The sequence below is a fragment of the Mastigoproctus giganteus genome, chromosome 5 (assembly GCF_048544385.1).
Source record: "Mastigoproctus giganteus isolate SK-2022 chromosome 5, ASM4854438v1, whole genome shotgun sequence".
Taxonomy (NCBI): Eukaryota; Metazoa; Arthropoda; class Arachnida; order Uropygi; family Thelyphonidae; genus Mastigoproctus; species Mastigoproctus giganteus.
In genome coordinates, this window is record NC_143579.1 from 6,425,221 (window position 1) to 6,445,363 (window position 20,143).

Consider the following 20,143-nt stretch of genomic DNA (forward strand, 5'->3'; position numbering starts at 1 on the left):
TTTTTTTTTTTTTTTACTGATGCTGTATAAGCTTCCATTCTTGCATCATATGCCTCTGCTAATGCCCTCCCAACCTCTTCTTACTATTGAATATGTCATGAATAGTCAAACTAATAAAATTTTTTTTTCCCCCTGTTTTTTGTTAGTTTGGTGCATCGCTTCTGTGGCCATAATGCAATTCCCAAAGGTTTTTGCATTTTACTCTGATCCAAGCCCGAGGCGGGATTAAAACCCATGACCTTTGGGTTGCCAGACAGGCACTTTACCCACCTGGCTAGCCCAGTCGGACTAATAGAAATCTGCAAAAAGATCCAAATCTCCCAAACACTTCCATGTTCACATTACAAATATACAGTCTCAGTTCGAATCTCAATAATGTCCATTTTAAACCTACACTCTGCCCAACCCAACATATTTTTTCTGACAGAATCCCAATTATTGGTTGCATTAGCATTAGTAGAGGCACATGATGCAAGAAAGCAAGCTTATACAGAATCAGCCAAAAAAAAAAAAAAAAAATACCCCTTCCCATTTCACTCATTCATTCATTCCAAATGTTTGTCTAGTTCTGCCTTAAATTTAATAAAACAATCAATTTCCACAACAACAGATGGAATTTTGTTCCAGCAATCAACTACCTGCTGGCTAAAGGTAAACTTACACACGTCTATTCTACAACTGTCTTTCCTCAGTTTGAATCTATGCCCCCTCAGGTTTGTAATCTGAGCAAGAGGAAGAATCCCAACAGCATTGATCCTGCTCAAACCATTCAAGACCTTATACACCTCAATCAAATCACCTCGCAGGTGCCTAGTCCCCAGAAGCTTCAATTTGCAGAACGTCAAGCCTTTCTTCATATCCCTTTGTTCCCCTTCTCTGTACTCGTTCTAGCAACTCTGCATCCTCCCTAATATTCAACCATTGCTAATTTTAATTGTCCTAATTATTCACTGTGCGATTCCTTTCACTTCAAAGGTAGTACTTATGCATAAGGCTGCTCTGATATTCTCTGTCAGAGTCTCAGTAGTTTGGAATCTCCTCTTTTCGATCTTTTCTGTCTTAAAATTTCTCTGTTCAATTCTGCCAAATTCATCCGTTGCCACTATCCCAACTTTCCTAACAGTGAGGTAATGTTCCTTGGTGATTTTAATGTTTGCAACAACAGCTGGCTTCCATTTTCTAGTCACATGCCTCAACTGGTCAAGATACTGGAGCTTTTGCAATTCCTACTGGCCTCACACAGCTTGTTCAGTTACATATCAGAACACCAGCCAATCCTAACCACATTCAACACACTTGATCTTTTCCTAACACACAAAACTTCAAAGTACATGGTTGAAGCCACTTGCCCTCTAGGTATCTCAGATCACAACTTGGTGATTGTCTCTTCTCCAATGGAGCATTTCTCTTCTGACCATTGCCACCCTAGTGTTGTTTAGCATTACAACGATGCAAAATGGGATGATCTGCGATATTTCTTTTCTTCTTTTCCTTGGTTGGATTACTGTTTCAAATCTTCTGATGTCAACATTTGCTCATATTGTGTCAGTGAAATTATTCTTGTAGGAATGAAATTCTTTATTACACAATCCATCTTAAAACCTCATCCTTTATCTAAACATTGGTTTTCCAATAATGTTGCATATCGCAATTGGTTTGCATCCAAACCTCCAGGTTCATGTTCTGCCTACACGAAAGTTCGTAACAATTGTAAAGCAGTTATTAATCATTCCAAACTGCATTCTGAACAGGCTAAGAGTAGAAAACTTGCTTCTTGTCCAAATGGTAGTCAACCATTCTGATCTCTTGCCAAAGCTATTGGCCACACAACTTTTGCCTATCTCTATTCCCACCTCTGTCAAAACTGGATGGTTCTATTGCCATCTCAGCTTAAGGTGAAGCTGATCTGCTAGCATCCTACTCTTCTTCTAACTCATGCATTAATGATCTTGGTAAACTGCCTCCTACCATTTCTAGTACACCTCTATTCAATGCCTACTGTGGTTTGCATCAAAAGGTTTGTTTGTTTGTTTGTTATTTGGTTTTTAGGAGCATTAGCAACTAAGGCCATATTGCTCCGGGGATATGCGGTGGTCATTCCCTGACCTTTCCGCATCCTCCGTATTTGGTGGTCACGGACTCGAACCCCGGTCTAATCAAGAAGCGTGTGCTACGCACTGCTGCTCCTGCTCACCTGGCTACGGAGGCGCCCCGCCTCGAGTGAGGAAGAACTGTTTGTTGGTTTTTTTTTTTTTAGGAGCATTAGCAACTAAGGCCATATTGCTCCGGGATATGCGGTGGTCATTCCTTGACCTTTCCACATCCTCCGTATTTGGTGGTGACGGGCTCGAACCCCGGTCTAATCAAGAAGCGTGTGCTGCGCACTGCTGCTCCTTCCCACCTGACTACGGAGGCGCCCTGAGGAAGAACTACTTAAGGTTGTAGCCTCATTGTGATCCATGGTAGGATCGGCCAGCATAGCTTGTCTTGCTTGTTTGGAGAATATGTACTATGGAATAAAATGGGGGCATTGTCTACTGCAATGGTAGAACCGACTATCTTGTTTTAGGTATGGCATAAAAGGTGTAACCACTGTTGAACCCGAGTCTCAAGTCAGCTTCCATTTAGCTGGGCATCTGGTGTGGGCTCTGCGATGTTTCTTCTCCTATATGTTGTAGCTTGGGTAGAATAGTCAGACAATAACACTGATCGGCCAGGAAGAGGGGTTACTGACTTCTTCGACAGATGTTGCTTCACAAGATAACTTGAATGAAGTGTAATTATTTCTCTTGGTAGGTAGCTTAGTGACTGCTACACTGACATTGAGGTCTTGAATGAGGACATTAGCTACTTGTTCAGGAGTTGTTAGGGAATGCAACCTTGAAATGAAAATATTCTTAGAGGTGTTGTTGTGATGTGGCACCATGGCTCTGAGCATAGAAGAATTTGATGTACCTGTTACATATGCCTTTTTCATCCGTGCACCTGGTCCATGTAACTATTTGACTCATGGTGATGGAGTGTTGTGAGTGGGATAGGGCTCCGTCCTTACAAGAATGCCTGCCCATGTTGTGCTGATGACATTTTCATAGGACTGAATTTCAGCATCATGAACTAGCAATTCCGTAAGTTGGCTGATATCATCTCTTGATGCAATTCTCGTGTGTACCAATGGCATAGTTTCTGGATTTTATTGACAACTGGATGAATGGACTGCTGAGTTGCGCATGTGTATTTCGGAGGGGATGCGAAATACTCAATCACTAGATTCTATACCTCTTCGGGTATATTATCACCTTTTGCATGGGAATGCGATATGTTTACAGTACAGTGATTGATTTCTGCAGCTTTTCCACACCGCTCTGAATCAAGAATAGGATGGACTATGCCTTTACTTCTGCACTGATTTCGTGACTTGGATTGGTCATGGAGGATGCTGCATTTCACATCCTCCTTTGCTTGTTGTGCAGCTTAAAAGTCCAGAATAACTCACAGAAAAATTATTTCCTCTGCCAGATATATCTACTTGAAGAAAACTTTAAAAATTCCTCCACTCAAAAGAGTGACGTGGGAAACTATTATATTTATGGATGATATGAGAGGAGGTGTACTACGCATCAAATGAGTGATGAATATAATGGCAATTTATTCAGAAACATGAAGTAGGAAACCAGATATAAATGTATTATTGTGAGAGACTAATTTTCCAGACATGTGGGTGAATCACATAAAAAGCACCGCCATATTAGCATTAGCAAAGGCACATGATGCAAGAAAGCAAGCTTATATAGTATCAGCCAAAAAATAAATAAATAAATAAACCCTTATTTCACCCATCCACTCGCTCCAAATGTTTGTCAAGTTCCACCTTGAATCTATTTAAGCTATCAACTACAACGACAGATAGAAGTTCGTTCCAGCAATCAACCACCCACTGGCTAAAGGCAAACTTCCACATATCTATCCTACAACCATCAACGACAGATAGAAGTTCGTTCCAGCAATCAACCACCCACTGGCTAAAGGCAAACTTCCACACATCTATCCTACAACCATCTTTCCTCAATTTGAATTTATGCCCTCTCAGGTAATTATTCTGAGCAAGAGGATGAATCCCATCAGCATTGAGCATGCTCAAACCATTCAAGGCTTTATACACCTCAATCAGATCACCTCGCAGGTGCCTAGTCTCCAGACACTGTAATTTGCAAAACTTAAGCCTTTCTTCATAAGAGCAACTCTTTGTTCCATTCACTAATCTTGTTATCCTCCTCTGTACTCGTTCCAACAGCTCTACATCCTTCTTAAAATGAGGCCTCCAGACCTGTATACAGTACTCAAAATGTGGCCTGACCACACTGCCTTATACAAGGAGATAATCACCTTCTTATCCCTGTTAGAAAAATTCCTGTATATCATTGACAAGACACCATGAGCTACTCTTGCAGACCATCTGCACTGCTCAGAAAACTTCATATCTGTCTGCACAATCACCCCCAGTTTTCTCTTTCACTCTCGGCCTTACTTTTATTCCAAACAGATGTTCAATCTGTACAAATCACAAATGTGCCCTACTATGCAATATTTTTCCCACATCTGGAGTGATGCCCTGAAAACCTTTCACAGACTTTTGGATTACATTTAAAAGAGGGTAGTTAGGTTAATTAATGACTCATCTTTAGCAGAGTCTCTCCACTCTCTGTCTCATAGAAATTCTATTTCTACTGCATGCCTTTTTTATAGATACTTCCATGGGCTATTCTTCTGAACTGGTTTCTATAATTGCTGCTCTCTCTCTTCCAAAGCAGTCTGAACATGTGCCACAACCAGACCCAACTTTTCTGCTAGCTCATTTATTCATTCAACTTCCATTTTCTGGAACAACCTTCCTTTATACATATTTCCTGAAAATTACAATCTGTAGAAGTTCAAGTCTAATATCAACAAGTATTTTCGTTCATCTCCTCAACCTTCAACCCATGCACAGTACTATAGGTTCTAATAACTCTCATGTTTGAGGTTTTCATAGAAAAAAAAAAAAAAAATTAATTAAATTAAGCAACGAAAGCCTACTCTTACCATGGGAAAAGCTTCTCAGCCTTCTGCAAAGTTGGTGCAATACTGCTGCATATGTTTTGGAAGAAATAATTGAAAGGATAAAGGAAATCAAAGGAGTGATTTCTTCAGCAGAGTACCCGCATCTATTGACCACTCAATAAGGTCATATTTCTATAGTGTACGCTGAAACATAGTCAAGCATTTACTGGTGTCCTTATACAACCTATAACAGACCAAACTAGCAGAATATTAACTAATTAATATTCAGCATTAACTTAAAACAAGGTAATAAAGGAAACAAAAAGGGTAAGCCCAACTACACTGAAAATCATACAAAAAGCAAAGAGAAGGGGGGAAGAAGAGGCAAAGGAAGAAAATTGAAAAGATTACTAACAGACTGTGATTGTCCATAGCAATTAATAACTTCAAATTAGAGAAGGAAAAAGAAAACTTATATGGTATATTTACCCAGCAAATAAAAATGCAATAAAATTAATCACTCTTGAATCATGTGAAATTAATAATGCTTCAACTAGAGTACATTATGTATTTAGGTAACTACTACTACTGTTACCACATAAAGGAAATGGGAAAAAAATTAGATTTCATTGCTTAATTTAATTATAGCTAAGTCTAGGGCATATTTCCTAGATTAATTTAATTTATTTTGGTTAAACCATTTATTAATCATTTTTTTTTTCTCCTCCTCTTATATGGTAACAGTAGTACTTAACCTAAATATGTAATTTGCTGTAGTCTAATCATCATTAATTTCATGACTTAAGAGTAATTAACTTAATTGAACTGTTTATTTAAAAATTTATATACAATCCCCAATGGGTTACTGTATAAACTGGAGAAAATTAGAATAAAGGATATTCTTTAAAGGATACATATTTAGCCATCAGGGTTTAAACATAGAAGATAGCAGATTATCAGAAACAGACATTCTTTGGTGTAAGAAGAGGAATCTCTCCTGGATTAGTAGGATACACTCTTGTTTCTAATCATTGTTAATGATACTGATAAGGGAATTCTGGGGAAAACTGTTAGAGTTTACTGATTTTGATTAACTGAAGGATAGTTAATGACCAGAATGGGGATACGTTGCTTCAAAATGATTCTTATTTGTACCTTTTACAAATATAGTTACTAGAAAACAGCAACTTCCAGACTGATGGGAGTGGGGGTTAAAGATGGTTTAGGATGAAAAGAAGCAGGGGTTTTGGTAGTTGAATACAAAGTTTACTATGCTGTGTAAACAGAGGACCAAGAAAACGTGGTATCCTATCAATGATTTATCACACCTGTGAAAGTAGACACCAGGATATTATCATTCCTGTATAAGAGACAATGATAACACTGAATTTCAAATATTCTATTCACGTCTGGAAGCTATACCTAAAAGAACACAGAAATTGCAGTGTTCAAAGAAGGGCAACCAGATGGGTAACACACACTAATCATCTCTAAGAGGAACAGCTTAGAATATATATAGTGAAAAGCGTGGCAACTGGACTAGCAAATGGCAACAATCATGAGAACATACTTGGATTCAAGGAAAGGCCCTACAGATTGGAGATGTAAAAATGCCTCTCAAATTCACAAGGGAAGAACAAAGGGCAAAGTGAGCAATTACAGGCCTGTAAGCTTGATTGAAATCTCTTGGAAAATAATGGTGTTGGTTAAAGAAATAATAGCCACTGTAGCTGAATGGTCAGGTGTGAGGATGCATAAGTACACGTGACTTGAGTGACTGGGGTTCAAGCCCGTGACTGCTAAATACAGTGCTGCTTCTTGTATTCCCTCTATCTTGTAAACTCCTCTGACCGTGTGGTCATTCTGGAATATAAACAGAAAATTTATTCCTTTATTTATTTATAATGCAGAATCATCTAGACAGGAATGCAATTATATGACACTCACAGCATGGATTTGTTAAGGGGACCTCTTTTCTGACCAATCTGATTAGCTCTTGTGACACATTATCAAAGGAATTGGATGCAAAAAATAATGTTGACATCACATACTTAGATTTCAGTAAAACTGTTGATTTTTTTTTTTTTTTGGTAGTTGTTGGCGCATAGGCTTCTGTGGCCATAATGCACCTCCCAAGATTTTTGCAGTATTTTGATCCAAGCCCGAGGCAGAAATCGAACCTGCGACCTTTGGGTTGCCAGAGAGGCACTTTACCCACCCGGCTAGCCCGGTTGGCTAAAACTGTTGATGTTTCCGCAAGAAACACTGCTTTTCAAATTGAAGCAGTGTGGCATTAGGGTCAAATTACTGCTATGTACATATAGGTATAGTTATTAATGGATGTTTCCCTATTTGGACTAATGTTATTAATGAAGTTCCTCGGGGTTTAGTGCTGACCCCTCACAGTTTTCAATATTTAATAATAGTACTGATAAAGGTTTTTTTTTTTTTTTTTTTTTTTGGTATTTGTTGGCGCATAGGCTTCTGTGGCCATAATGCACCTCCCAAGGTTTTTGCAGTACATTGATCCAGCCCGAGGCAGGAATCGAACCCGCGACCTTTGGGTTGCCAGGCAGGCAAGCACTTTACCCACCCGGCTAGCCCGGTCGGCCCTGATAAAGGTATGTCAAGCTTAATATCTAGGTTTATTGATGACACAATGGTTGGTAGAGTGGTTAAACAGAGAATTAAGGAATACTACTGCAGCAAGAGCTTAAAAAATCAGGCAGATGGACTAAAAAGTGGCAAACTGAGTACCGACATTGATCAATGCAAGGGTAGGTAGCAATAATTTGAGAATAACATACCAACTGAGGAACTACACTCCAGGTGGAGAATTAAAAAGACCTAGGGGCATGTACAGACCAACTTGAGGTGCCCTGAATAGTGCAGACAAGCTGCTAAGGGTAAGGATTCTGTTCCAGCAGTCAGTTACTCTCATCCAGAGAGTAACTGACTGCCGGAACAAAACTTCCATCTGGCATTGGAAGTGAGTAGTTTCAATAAATCAATTAACTGTTAGAGTGGATGTACAGAAAAGGTGAGTAGGATTTTTTTTTTTTTTTTTTTTTTGTGATACTGTATAAGTCTTGCTTCCTTGAATCACTTGCCACTACAAATGCTGATACTAGAAACCTTGAGGAGGGCAGAGTGTAATTCTGATAGAGGCACATAAGCCTAAATGAGTAAAATAAATTAGGGAGAAATATTTTCTTACTGGTAGAGGAAACAAGAACACCCAAGGTGGCTGGGGTAGAGGGTTTGGCTATGGGTGAAGATGAAAAACTGGTCCATTTTCTTGCAACATTTGTACATTCTAATACTAATATTAAAAAAAATAGCAAGAACAAGAAAAGGCACATGATGGAAAAAGACAAAAAAAAAACTAAATAAATGGTGCTTCCCTTGTAGAAGCTGCCAGACACACATCCTGAAGAAACTGTCTTTATATTATATATCATTTATATTTTTTTAAAAAGTGCTGCACTAATTCCTCTATCAACTAAAAAATGTTTTTTGTAAGATTTTTGCAACTAACATATACTCATTCACAATATCAGCAGAAATAGTACAAGGAGAGTTTAAGCCCAATACAAGGCTTTTCCTTTACAGAAAGTGTTCAAGTATGGAAAGTAAATAAAAATGACGAGTTCAGAGACTCAAGCACTGTGCAGTCACTGAGTACCTTCATTTAAAGGGAATTTGAGTGAAAGAAATTGATAAAGACATGCAGCAAACATTAGGGGAATAGGAATCTAGTCCTTCATACACTATGATCAAAAACTGCATTGCAGAATTTAAGCGTATATAAGACAGTGTTGAAGATGCACCCTACAGTGTGATGTCTATTTCCATATTGACATCTGCAAATGTTGATGCCTTTCATGACCTGACATTGAGACAACATTGTCAGGTCATGAAAGACTTCATGACCTGACAATGACCTCAAGATTTCATGACATTGAGACAACATTCAACATCTCCCATGCGTGAGCTCACAATACTGCAGTGAATATTAGGAATGAACATTTCTTAGAGGTGAATCCCTAAATCACTTCTGAATGCAGATCAGAAGTGGGAAAGAGTGAGGTGTTATCCTGAGACAGTGCAGCATTTTGAATCTAATGAAGCTCAGTTTTGGGGCAGTATGTTGCTATGAACAAAACATGGGTGCACCACTTTAAACATGAAACAAAACAACAATCAAAACAGTGGAAGCATCTCTGTTCTTCCCCTCCTAAAAAGTTTTACATGCAGAAGTCAGCTGGAAAAGTTATGGCATTTATCTTGTAGGATGCAGAAGGATTAACCATGGTTAATTTCCTCAAATAGATACCACTGTCAATGCCAAGTATTATTTTAAACATACTGAGATATTTCTGCAAAGAATTAAAGCACAAGAAGCATGGGAAATTGGCCAAAGGAGTCATCTTGCATCAAGATAATGCATCACTGCACACAACATTTGTGACTCAGGCAACACTGATTGACTGGGGGTTTGAGCTATTACTGAATCTGCCATACTAATTGGATTTGGCTCCATCGGACTAATTTCTATTTCCAAATCTCAAATAGAACTTGAAAGGACAGAAATCTGATAGTGACAATGCTGTGATGGATAAAGTCAACAACCATCAAAATCTTCTGAATTTTATTTGAGCAGGTTATGAGGGCTAGTGGATCACGCCTGAAAACATGTTGACATGGGGGAAACTATGTTGAAAAATAAATGGGTCTTCACAACTTCCAGCATTCCTTCTATGAGAGGCTAGAAACTTTTCAACTCCCCTCATATACATTATTAATTAACTGCTAAGAATATTTAACAAATACTCAAGAATTGTTAACAGTTCATTTACTAATGAGAAATTTTAAAAATCAGATGGCATTTCATACACCATAACTAATAAAATCAGTAGGTTTATACAATTAAACATACCTGAGGGACAACTTCATGAATAAAACCAACCACACTTTCAACATAGGATTTGTCACTACAAAAAAAATAAGTAATAATAAATAAATAAACAAAAATTAAATAAATATACAGGGTCACTGAAAAAGGTGTCCGTGATTTCTCTTTTAATTATCTTTGGAAATATTTGATCAACTGCTGTGATTGTAGCAGCAAACAGTGTGGTAACTCACTAAGTTTTATTTGACACCTCAACAATGACCATGGCTGCACCGTGAGTGTGCGCAGAATGACTCCTTATGCACACTGCCTCAATCAGTGTCAGTAAGATGGTCGTGCAACGGAAAGCGCAGTGTGTGTTGTCGTATGGTGAATTTAAATCTGTCATAACAGTGCAACGTCAATACCAATGTATGTCGGTATTGATGTTGCACAGCCATCACTGCACAACCACAACACACTCTGTGCTTTCTGTTGCACGAACATCTTACTGACACTGACTGAGGCGGTGTGCATATAGGAGTCATTCTACACACACTCATGGCGCAGCCAAGGTTATTGTTGAGTTGAGGTGTCAAATAAAATTTAGTGAGTTACCACACTGTTCGCTGCTACGATCACAGCAATCGATCAATTATTTCCAAAGATAATTAAAGGGGAAATCATGGACACTTTTTTCGATGACCCTGTATATATATATATATATTTATTACAGACATCTACATAGTAATACAAACATTAAAAAGTTTATCAGACCTCCTGAAATAGCCATTCCTCAATAACCTTAAGTCATGTGATGAGGTGAAAATACCTATGCATTAAATTCATATAATGACAACTTCGTAAAGCTTGTTTGTTTGTTTGTTATTTGGTTTTTAGGAGCATTAGCAACTAAGGCCATATTGCTCCGGGGATATGCAGTGGTCATTCCCTGACCTTTCCGCATCCTCCGTATTTGGTGGGCATGGGCTCAAACACCGGTCTAATCAAGAAGCATGTGCTACGCACTGCTGCTCCTGCCCACCTGGCTACGGAGGCGCCACTTCGTAAAGCAACTAATATCAATTGACTTCACACGATACTAGGTGGTCCATTTATAATTAAGCAATAAAAATTAAAATCTTTTCAATTTGTTTATGTGATTAACTTTTACCTATATGTTAAATTAATTATAAATTGGAGTTGCGCAAATGTAACCCTAATTCACAAAGGGGATTCGAAGGGTGAAACAAGTAACTACAGACCTGTTTTTTAACTTCCGTTCTGGGGAAAATAATGGAGTCACTGTTTAAAGAGGTGATACAGGATCACCTAGACAAGACTGCAGTAATTGTTCAGACACAGCATGGGTTTCTTGAGGGGAAGTCTTGTCTGATCAATTTAATTGGATACTGCCGTGTGGTCCGAAAGGAACTGGATTCAAAAAATAATTTTTATTTCATATACTTGGATTCCAGGAAAGCTTTTGATACTGATGCACATAGAAAACTGCTGTACAAATTGGAGCAGTATGGCATTAAGGGCAAGCTGCTGCAATGGATAAAGGGATGGTTGAGTGGGAGACAGCAGAAAGTGGTAATAAATGGACACTGCTCTACGTGGACTAATGTTATTAGTGGAATCCCCCAGGGTTCAGTCCTGGGCCCATTGTTGTTTTGTATATTTATCAATGATATTGATGAAGAGTATCAAGTATATCAGGCTTAATCAGTCCAAGTTTGCAGATGATACAAAGATTGGCAGGGGTGTTAATGACAGTAAAGACAGTATGCTACTGCAACAGGATCTAGAAAAGTTAGGCAGATGGGCTGAGAAGTGGCAACTGAAGTTTTAACATTGACAAATTCAAAGTACTGCATATGGGTAGAAGTAACCCAAGAGAAACGTACCAACTGTGTGGTACTACACTCAAGGAGGTGGAAAATGTAAAAGACCCGAGGGTAATTGTGCAGTCAGATATTGTTATTGTTATTTGGTTTTTAGGAGCATTAGCAACTAAGGCCATATTGCTCCGGGATATGCGGTGGTCATTCCCTAACCTTCCCGCATCCTCGGTATTTGGTGGTGACAGGCTCGAACCCCTGTCTAATCAAGAAGCGTATGCTTCGCACTGGTGCTCCTTCCCATCTGGCTACGGAGGCGCCACAGTCAGATATGAAGTTCTCTGAGCAGTGCAGACAGGTGCCAGGGCATGTCATGGAGTTTGGTCAATGATATATAGGGATTTTGCTAGCAGAGACAAAGGGGTTATTATCCCTTTGTATAAGGCAATGGTCAAGCCACACCTTGAGTACTGCGTATAAGTCTGGAGGCCTCATTTTAGGAAGGATGTAGAATTACTAGAACGAGTATAGAGAAGGGCAACAAGATTGGTGAGAGGAACAAAGGGGTGTGTGCTTACGAAGAAAAGCTTCAGTTCTGCAAGTTTCAGAACTGAAGCTTCAGCATCTGGAGACTAGGCACCTGTGGGGTGATCTGATTGAGGTGTATAAGGCCTTCAATGGTTTGAGCAGGCTCAATGCTGACAGGATATGTCTGCTTGCTCAGACTAAGAACCTGAGGGGGCATAGATTCAATTTGAGGAAAGCCAGTTGTAGAATAGATGTGCTGAAGTTTGCCTTTAGCCAGCGGGTAGTTGATTGCTCAAACAGACTTCCAACTGTTGTTGTGGAAGTTGATATCTTAAATAAACTTAAAGGTTGAACTAAACAAACATTTGGAGTGACCGGATGGGCAAAATGGGAAGGGGGGGGGTTTGGCTGATGCTGCATAAGCTTGCTTTCTTGCATCATATGCCTCAACTAATGCTAAATGATAGATATATTATTTAGATCATTTATAATAGCATTATAAAGACATTATATAGCAACATAAAGAGAATAGGCACAAGAGTTCAGTCACCTCCGTAGCCAGGTGGGAAGGAGCAGCAGTGCATAACACACGCTTCTTGATTAGACCGGTGTTCGAGCCCGTCACCACTAAATACAGAGGATGCGGAAAGGTCAGGGAATGACCACCGCATATCCCGGAGCAATATGGCCTTAATTGCTAATGCTCCTAAAAACCAAATAACAACAACAGCACATGTATTATTAAATACTGGTTCACACCACAAGCTACAAATGCCCAAGTTACAACAATTGTGCAAGCAAACAAAACAACCCTTGATTTTTTAAGTTTATCAGTCAAAAGGACAGAGTTTTCTGTATTGATACTGAATAAAAAACTAATTATAACATTCCTTCCAAATAAATTTGATTTTTGTGCCATTCTAACAAAAGACAAATGTGGTTGATTGGGCTATTGTTCTTTGCTAGATTCCTTTAAGCCGATTTCTTTTAAACCATAAATTGCCATGCTGGTCCAGTGAGGGTTGGCACATCAACCGTATTTTAGTAGTCAAGGGCTTGAACCCCAGTCTACTCAAAGAGTACATGCTGCTGCACTCCCACTCTTGACCACACAGCTATGGAGGCCTCATATAAATATTGCTGGCATGTAAATATTATAAAAATAAAGCCAAAACACATGATCCACTGAAATTAATTAATTTTCATACAAAGAACAAAATATTATACAGTAAAAATTAGGACTATCCCATTTTTGATTCTTTCTCCTCATTAGATAAAAGTATATTTCCATGATTATAATATAACATAATACAATATAATTTTAACAATACAGTACGATATAATACAATGATATTGGAGACTTCTCTGAAAAAAAGACACTTGAGCTTCTTGAAAGGGTCTAAAGATGGGTAACTCATATGGTGAGAACAACAAAACAGTGACCATATGAGGAAGGACTCCAATTATGTGGGCTACAGAGCTTGGCAACCAGGCACCTCAAAGATGGCCTGAGTGAGGTTTATAATTCTCTGAGAGGGATTAGTAAATTGAATGAGGGTGGGATTTTCACTGTTATAAAGAATTCCAGAACTAAAGGCTATAAATTTAAATTACAGGGGAACAGGTTTAAATTAGACTGTAAGAAGTTTCTTTTAGCCAGTGAATGGGTGATTACTGGGAAAACCTCAACTTGCCTCCGCAGGCAGTTGAGGTTGAGAGCTTGAATAGATTCAAAGGTGAATTGAATAGTTATTTATGTGGAGGTAAATGCACAATTTGTTTTGTATTTTCCTACCTACTCTTTTTTATTTATTTATTTTTTTATTATTATTTATTTATGGATTTTATTATTTTATGTATTTATTTTTAATTTTTGACCAGTGCAGCAAAAGTCTATGGCTTCCCTGAACTATATGGTTAATACTAACATAAAGGTAAAAAGGCACCTGCGGTGGATGGTATCTATCCAGTTGTATTAAAGGAGTCAGTATATGAGAGTGAACAAACCTTTAGCCATAATTAAGAGAGGCATCTGTGGATTTAGGGAGAAGTCCTTATATGGATTGGAGATCTGGGGGTTGTTGTTGTTGTTATTTGGTTTTTAGGAGCATTAGCAACTAAGGCCATATTGCTCCGGGATATGCGGTGGTCATTCCCTGAATGACCTTTCCGCATCCTCCGTATTTGGTGGTGACGGGCTCGAACCCCGGTCTAATCAAGAAGCGTGTGTTATGCACTGCTGCTCCTTCCCACCTGGCTACGGAGGCGCCTGGAGATCTGGGGATGTATCTCCTATTCACAAAGTGGAATCAGAGGGAAACATGGGTAATCACAGACATGTTAGCTTGATGTCTGTTCCAGGAAAAATAATGCAGTCACTGGATGAGGAAGTAATGCAGAACTATCTAGAGAGGAATGCAATAATAGCAGTCACAACATGGATTTGTTAAGATGCAGTCTTGTCTGATAAATCTGACTGGATACTATGACACAGTGACAAAGGAACTGAATGGAAAAATAAAATTTGACATTATATACTCAGATTTTAAAAAAGCATTTGATGCCATTTGCACAAAAAAAACTACTATACAAAATGGAGCAGTGTAGCATTAAGGGAAAGTTGCTTCTCTGGATAAAGGGATGGTTGAGTGGATGATGACAGAATGTGTTAATAAAAGCTCTTCTTGGACAAATGTTATTAGTGGAGTCCACCAGAGTTCAAAGCTGTGCCTGTTGCTGTTCTCAATATTTATTAATGATATTGATGAAGGCATATCACGCCCAATGTCTAAGATTGCAGATGATATGAAGGTTGGTAGAGTGATTAATGACAGTAATCAGGGCATAGTACTGCAACAAGATCTAGATAAATTAGGAAGATATGCTGAGAAGCAACAATTGAAGTTTAACATTGAAAAATGCAAGGTACTCAATATGAGTAACAGCAATCACAAATTAATGTATAAACTTTGTGGTACCCCACTCAGGGTAGTGGAAAATGAAAAGGACCTGGAAAACTGTCAAGTCAGAAATGAACTTCTCTAAACAGTACAGAAAGGCTGCTAGGCCAGCTCATGGGGTTTGGTCAATGATATTCAGGAATTTATTCTTCGTCCATCTGATGACAGATAGCCTAACAAAATAACAGAATGGTACCCAAGAAGAGCTAACAGAAAACCTGGACTGGAAAAGAAAGGTGTGGGTTATTAAAATTTTATAAAAGTGGAGATGGACAGATGAAATTCAAGGGTTTGTGGGTAGTAAATGGATGGCCATTGCACAAAACAGAAGGAACTGGAAAGTTGCTGGAGAGGCCTTAATCCTGGAGTGGACTGAAAATGGCTGCTGCTGCTGATGATGATGATGATGATACAGGAATTTTGCTAGTAGGGATAAGGAGGTGATTATCTCATTGTATAAGGCAATGGCTAAGTCACATCTTGAAAACTGCATTCAAGTCTAGCAGCATCAGTTGCAGCAGGTTGTGGACCTGTTGAAGCAAAGTGCAACAAGTTTAGTGAGGGAAACAAAAGCATGCTCTTACTATGAAAGGCTTTAGTTCTGCAAATTCCAGTATCTGGAGACCAGACATAGGCGATAACAGATTAAGGTGTTTAAGGCTTTGAACGTATTGAGTAAGCTCAATGCCAACAGAATAATTCCTCCTGCTCAGACTATGCACATGAGGGGGTATAAATTCGAATTGAGGAAGGATGGTTGCAGGTTCTAGAAATTTGACATCAGCCAGCAAGAATTCGTATTAGAAGTGGCAAATAATGTAAGAAAGTTTATACAGCATCAGCAAAAAAAAAAAAAAGGCATCTCCCATTTCACGTATTCTCTCCAATAGTTTGTCTAGTTCTTACTTCAATTTACTTATGCTATCAACTTCCATAACAACAGATGGAAGTTTGTTCCAGCAATCAACCACCCACTGGATAAAAGCAGACTTCTGCACATCTAAATCTACAAACTTCCTTCTTCAATTTGAATTTGTGCGCCCTCAAGTGTGTAGCCTGACCCAGTGGAAGAATACCATCGACAGTGAGCTTGCTGAATCCATTCAAAGCCTTAAACAATTTAATGCAAAAATATTTGCTGATGCTAACGAAGCAGTGTTAGGTGGGTCAGAAAACTGCTAGCTTGGGGGGGGGGAATACAGACTGAAAGGTTAACTGTGCCCGCAGGCAGAGGTAAAAAGTGATTCTTGCACTGCTTCTATTAGAATGAGCAGCAGCCTGGAAAGCAAGGTAATGGAGATTTCCTGGACTGCTGGGAGTCATAGTGGAACAAATAAATACATGGGCAGTGTTAGGGTAACAGAGTAGGAATAGGTGCATGTATACTTGCATGTACACCAATGCTAGGAGTATAGTTAATAGATTTCATGAGCTTAAAGTGCTAGTCAAGACATCAAAGACAGATACTGTTGGGATATCAGAGACGTGGTGTCACGCAGATATAAGCAGTGCAGAATTGGAATTTGGGGAATACAGTGTGTACGGAAAGGATAGACAGGACAGGAAAGGAGGAGGGGTTATGCTGTTAGTTAAGAAACACATAAAATCTAAGGAAGTGCATCCAATTGATGTATGGGGACACAGTGTTGAGTCTGTTTTGTGTGAAATAAGCACTGGCAAAGGAAAAATGAGAGTAGGCATGTGTGTTATAGGCCTAATGAATCTGATGAGTATAATGAGCAATTGTGCAGAGAAATAGTGGGGCAGTAAATCAAAATATCTTATAATGGGGGATTTTAACTTTCCAGATATTGACTGGAACTTATGGGTTGGTCACTCGCACACTAGCAAGACTTTTGTGGATTTATTGGATGACTGTTTTCTACAGCAACATGTTCAAGAGGCAACCAGAAGGAGTAATACTCTTGATCTGATTATCAGCAGTGATGATTATTCATGTATTAAGAATCTGCAGATAAAGGAACCACTGGGTGACAGTGATGTACTGATGTGGGAATTACTTAAAGATGTAATTACCATCCAGGGTAAAGGCCGTCGTTGTCGTTATTTGGTTTTTAGGAGCATTAGCAACTAAGGCCATATTGCTCCGGGGATATGCGGTGGTCATTCCCTGACCTTTCCGTATCCTCCGTATTTGGTGGGCACGGGCTCGAACCCCAGTCTAATCAAGAAGCGTGTGCTACGCACTGCTGCTCCTGCCCACTGGGCTACAGAGGCGCCCAGGGTAAAGGGAAGGGTTTTTGTTTTCGTAAAGGTGACTACAGTGGTCTCAGACAGTTTTTAAATTCTGTACAGTGGGATCAACTGATGACGTTACCAATGTTGAATTCTAAATGAGAAGCCTTCAGGGACTTAATTTTGGAGGCACTAGGCTTTTCATTCCAACTAAGAAATACTGTTCAAGGTTTAGGCCTAAATGGATGTCAGATGAATTAATTAGGCTCGTGGCACAGAAGAAGAATGTATGGGATGCATATAAATTATCAGGTGATACAGAAGCCTATGGCAGGTATAAAGTAGTCTGTAATCAAGTCACAAAGGATGTTAGGCAGGCGAAGGCAGGTTACGAGAAATCTTTGGCAAAGGATGCAAAGAAAAACAGCAAAGAGTTCTTTACTTATGTAAACTCTAGAAGAAGGAAAGGGATGAATCAGATTGGACCACTTAACATAGATGGGTTGACTACTGATGATCATGCTGAGGTAGCTGATAAACTGAATGAGTATTTTGCATCTACATTCACACTTAAGGAGTCATTCAATGAGGGGAGTGCCAGAAGTTTATCAAAAGCTAACAGGGAGCTAAGTGATTTTGTAATAACTGAGAGAAAAGTGGAAGAGAAATTGTTGAAGTTAACCATAAGGAAGGCACCTGGGGTGGACGAGATCTATCCAATTATATTAAAGAAGGCAGCAAAGGAAGTATGCAAAACCTTAGCCATAATTATGAGAGCTTCCTTGGACTCAGGGGAGGTCCCCATTGACTGGAGGTGTGCAAATGTGTCAGCAATTCACAAAGGGGTTAAAAAGGTGACACAAGTAACTACAGACCTGTTTTTAACTTGTGTTCCTGGGAAAATAATGGAATCACTGGTTAAAGAAGCATTGCAGGATCATCTAGACACGACTGCAGTAATAGTTAAGACACAGCATGGGTTTGTTAAAAAGAGGTCTTGTCTGACCAATTTGATTGGATACTATGATGTGTCACAAAGGAACTGAATGCCAAAAAATAATTCTGATATCATATACTTGGATTTCAGGAAAGCTTTTGATACTGTTGCACATGGAAGACTGCTGTACAAAAAGTAGTTTATGTGGAACAACCTTCAACAATCAACAAGTACTTGATTGTTAGAACAAATTTCCACCTGGTGTTGTAGAAGTGCTCAGTTTGCAAAAATTCAATGGAGAAGCAGATAAATTGTTAGAGGGGATGGACAGATGATATGGAAAGTTGATAGGTTATTTTTGGAATAATTTTTGTTATAATACACAATAATTGCATAAGAATCTGCAGATAAAGAAACCACAAGGTGGAAGTGATCACAGTGTACTCATGTGGGATTTACTTAAAGATGTAACTACCTGGGGATGATAGCGTAAAGGCTTAATTGTTGGTACTCACCTCAATTGATCTGCTCTGTTACATGATGTAAAGGTGGAATAGGATTAAAACTAATTTAGAATATAGATTAAAAATTAAAAATTCTTTTATAAATAATAAATAAAGACGAAAATACTAAAATATCTGTAGTTAAGATTTGCCCAGGGAAGAAGAAGTGCACCATCTTATTTCAGGTTGTCATATACATGTATGTGAAATTTTAACATGAAAGCTAGTGAGGCCAATACAGGTAATGAGAGACTTTCGTATAAACGTCTTTGGTTGACAATTATGGGTAAAAGGAGAACTAAGTATTAAAAGAATCCTGATTTCACTTGATGCATTTCGAAACACGTGGGAACCGTTCATGTGTCAGGTTCAAGACCGGTGAAAGATTTGTCGGGAGTTTTGTATTCAAAACATTAGTGTTATGGCGACACCATTCTATAATGAGTGCCTCGTATTGAAAAGTTCTGTAACTGGATTTTAAATTAATAATAGGAACAGCTGAATCAATTTGGGGGTTATGGAAGTGAACGTGTTGAGTGAGTTCGGTGCTGGTGTGATCAGTTCTGAAACTATTAAAATGGTAATAAGCACATGTGTTGGAGGTTTTTATTGTACCATATTTTGCAGTGGTGCTTCTGATATAACATGCATTGCATTCTGGTTCACAATTAACAAAATAAACATTATTGATGTCGCATATAGGGTAACTGTATGTTTCTTTGTAAGCATTGAATATAGACCCTAATTATTATTATAAGAAGAAAACATTAAGGTTATATCGATGTTGGCAAATACTTTAAGAAATTGCCGAGCAAGTCTACAATTGTAAGGGAAGATGTTCTATTAATCACCTAAGATGTAACTACCATAAAGGGTAAATGAGAGAGTTTTTGCTTTTGTAAAGGTGACTACAGTGGTCTCAGACATTTTTTAAATTCTATACTATAGGACCAACTAAAGATGTTACTAGAGCCAATTCTAAATGGGAAGCATTCAAGGAAGCTACTAGTCTTTTTATTCCAACTAAAAAATAGTGTTCACGGTTTAGGCCTAAATGGATGTTAGATGAACTAATGAGACTCGGGGCAGAGAAGAAAAATGCATGCAATGCATATAAACTATAAGGCGATACAGAAGACTATGAAAAGGAGGTATATAAAAAGGATATTAAAGGAGGCAGCAAAGGGGGATATAAGCTGTCTGTAAACAAGTCACAAAAGAGGTTAGGCAAGCGAAGGCAGATT

The 20,143-nt window shown here is 38.6% G+C and overlaps 1 protein-coding gene across 1 annotated transcript in view; it reads right to left on the bottom strand.

Moving 5' to 3' along the window:
• Window positions 1-20,143, bottom strand: part of LOC150085143 (BCAS3 microtubule associated cell migration factor-like) — a 345,830-nt gene that overhangs the window by 311,335 nt on the left and 14,352 nt on the right. The window contains exon 2 of the mRNA XM_090373846.1: window positions 9,977-10,031. Coding sequence (XP_090229972.1) covers window positions 9,977-10,031 — 55 coding nt within the window. The remainder of the gene's footprint in view (window positions 1-9,976; window positions 10,032-20,143) is intronic.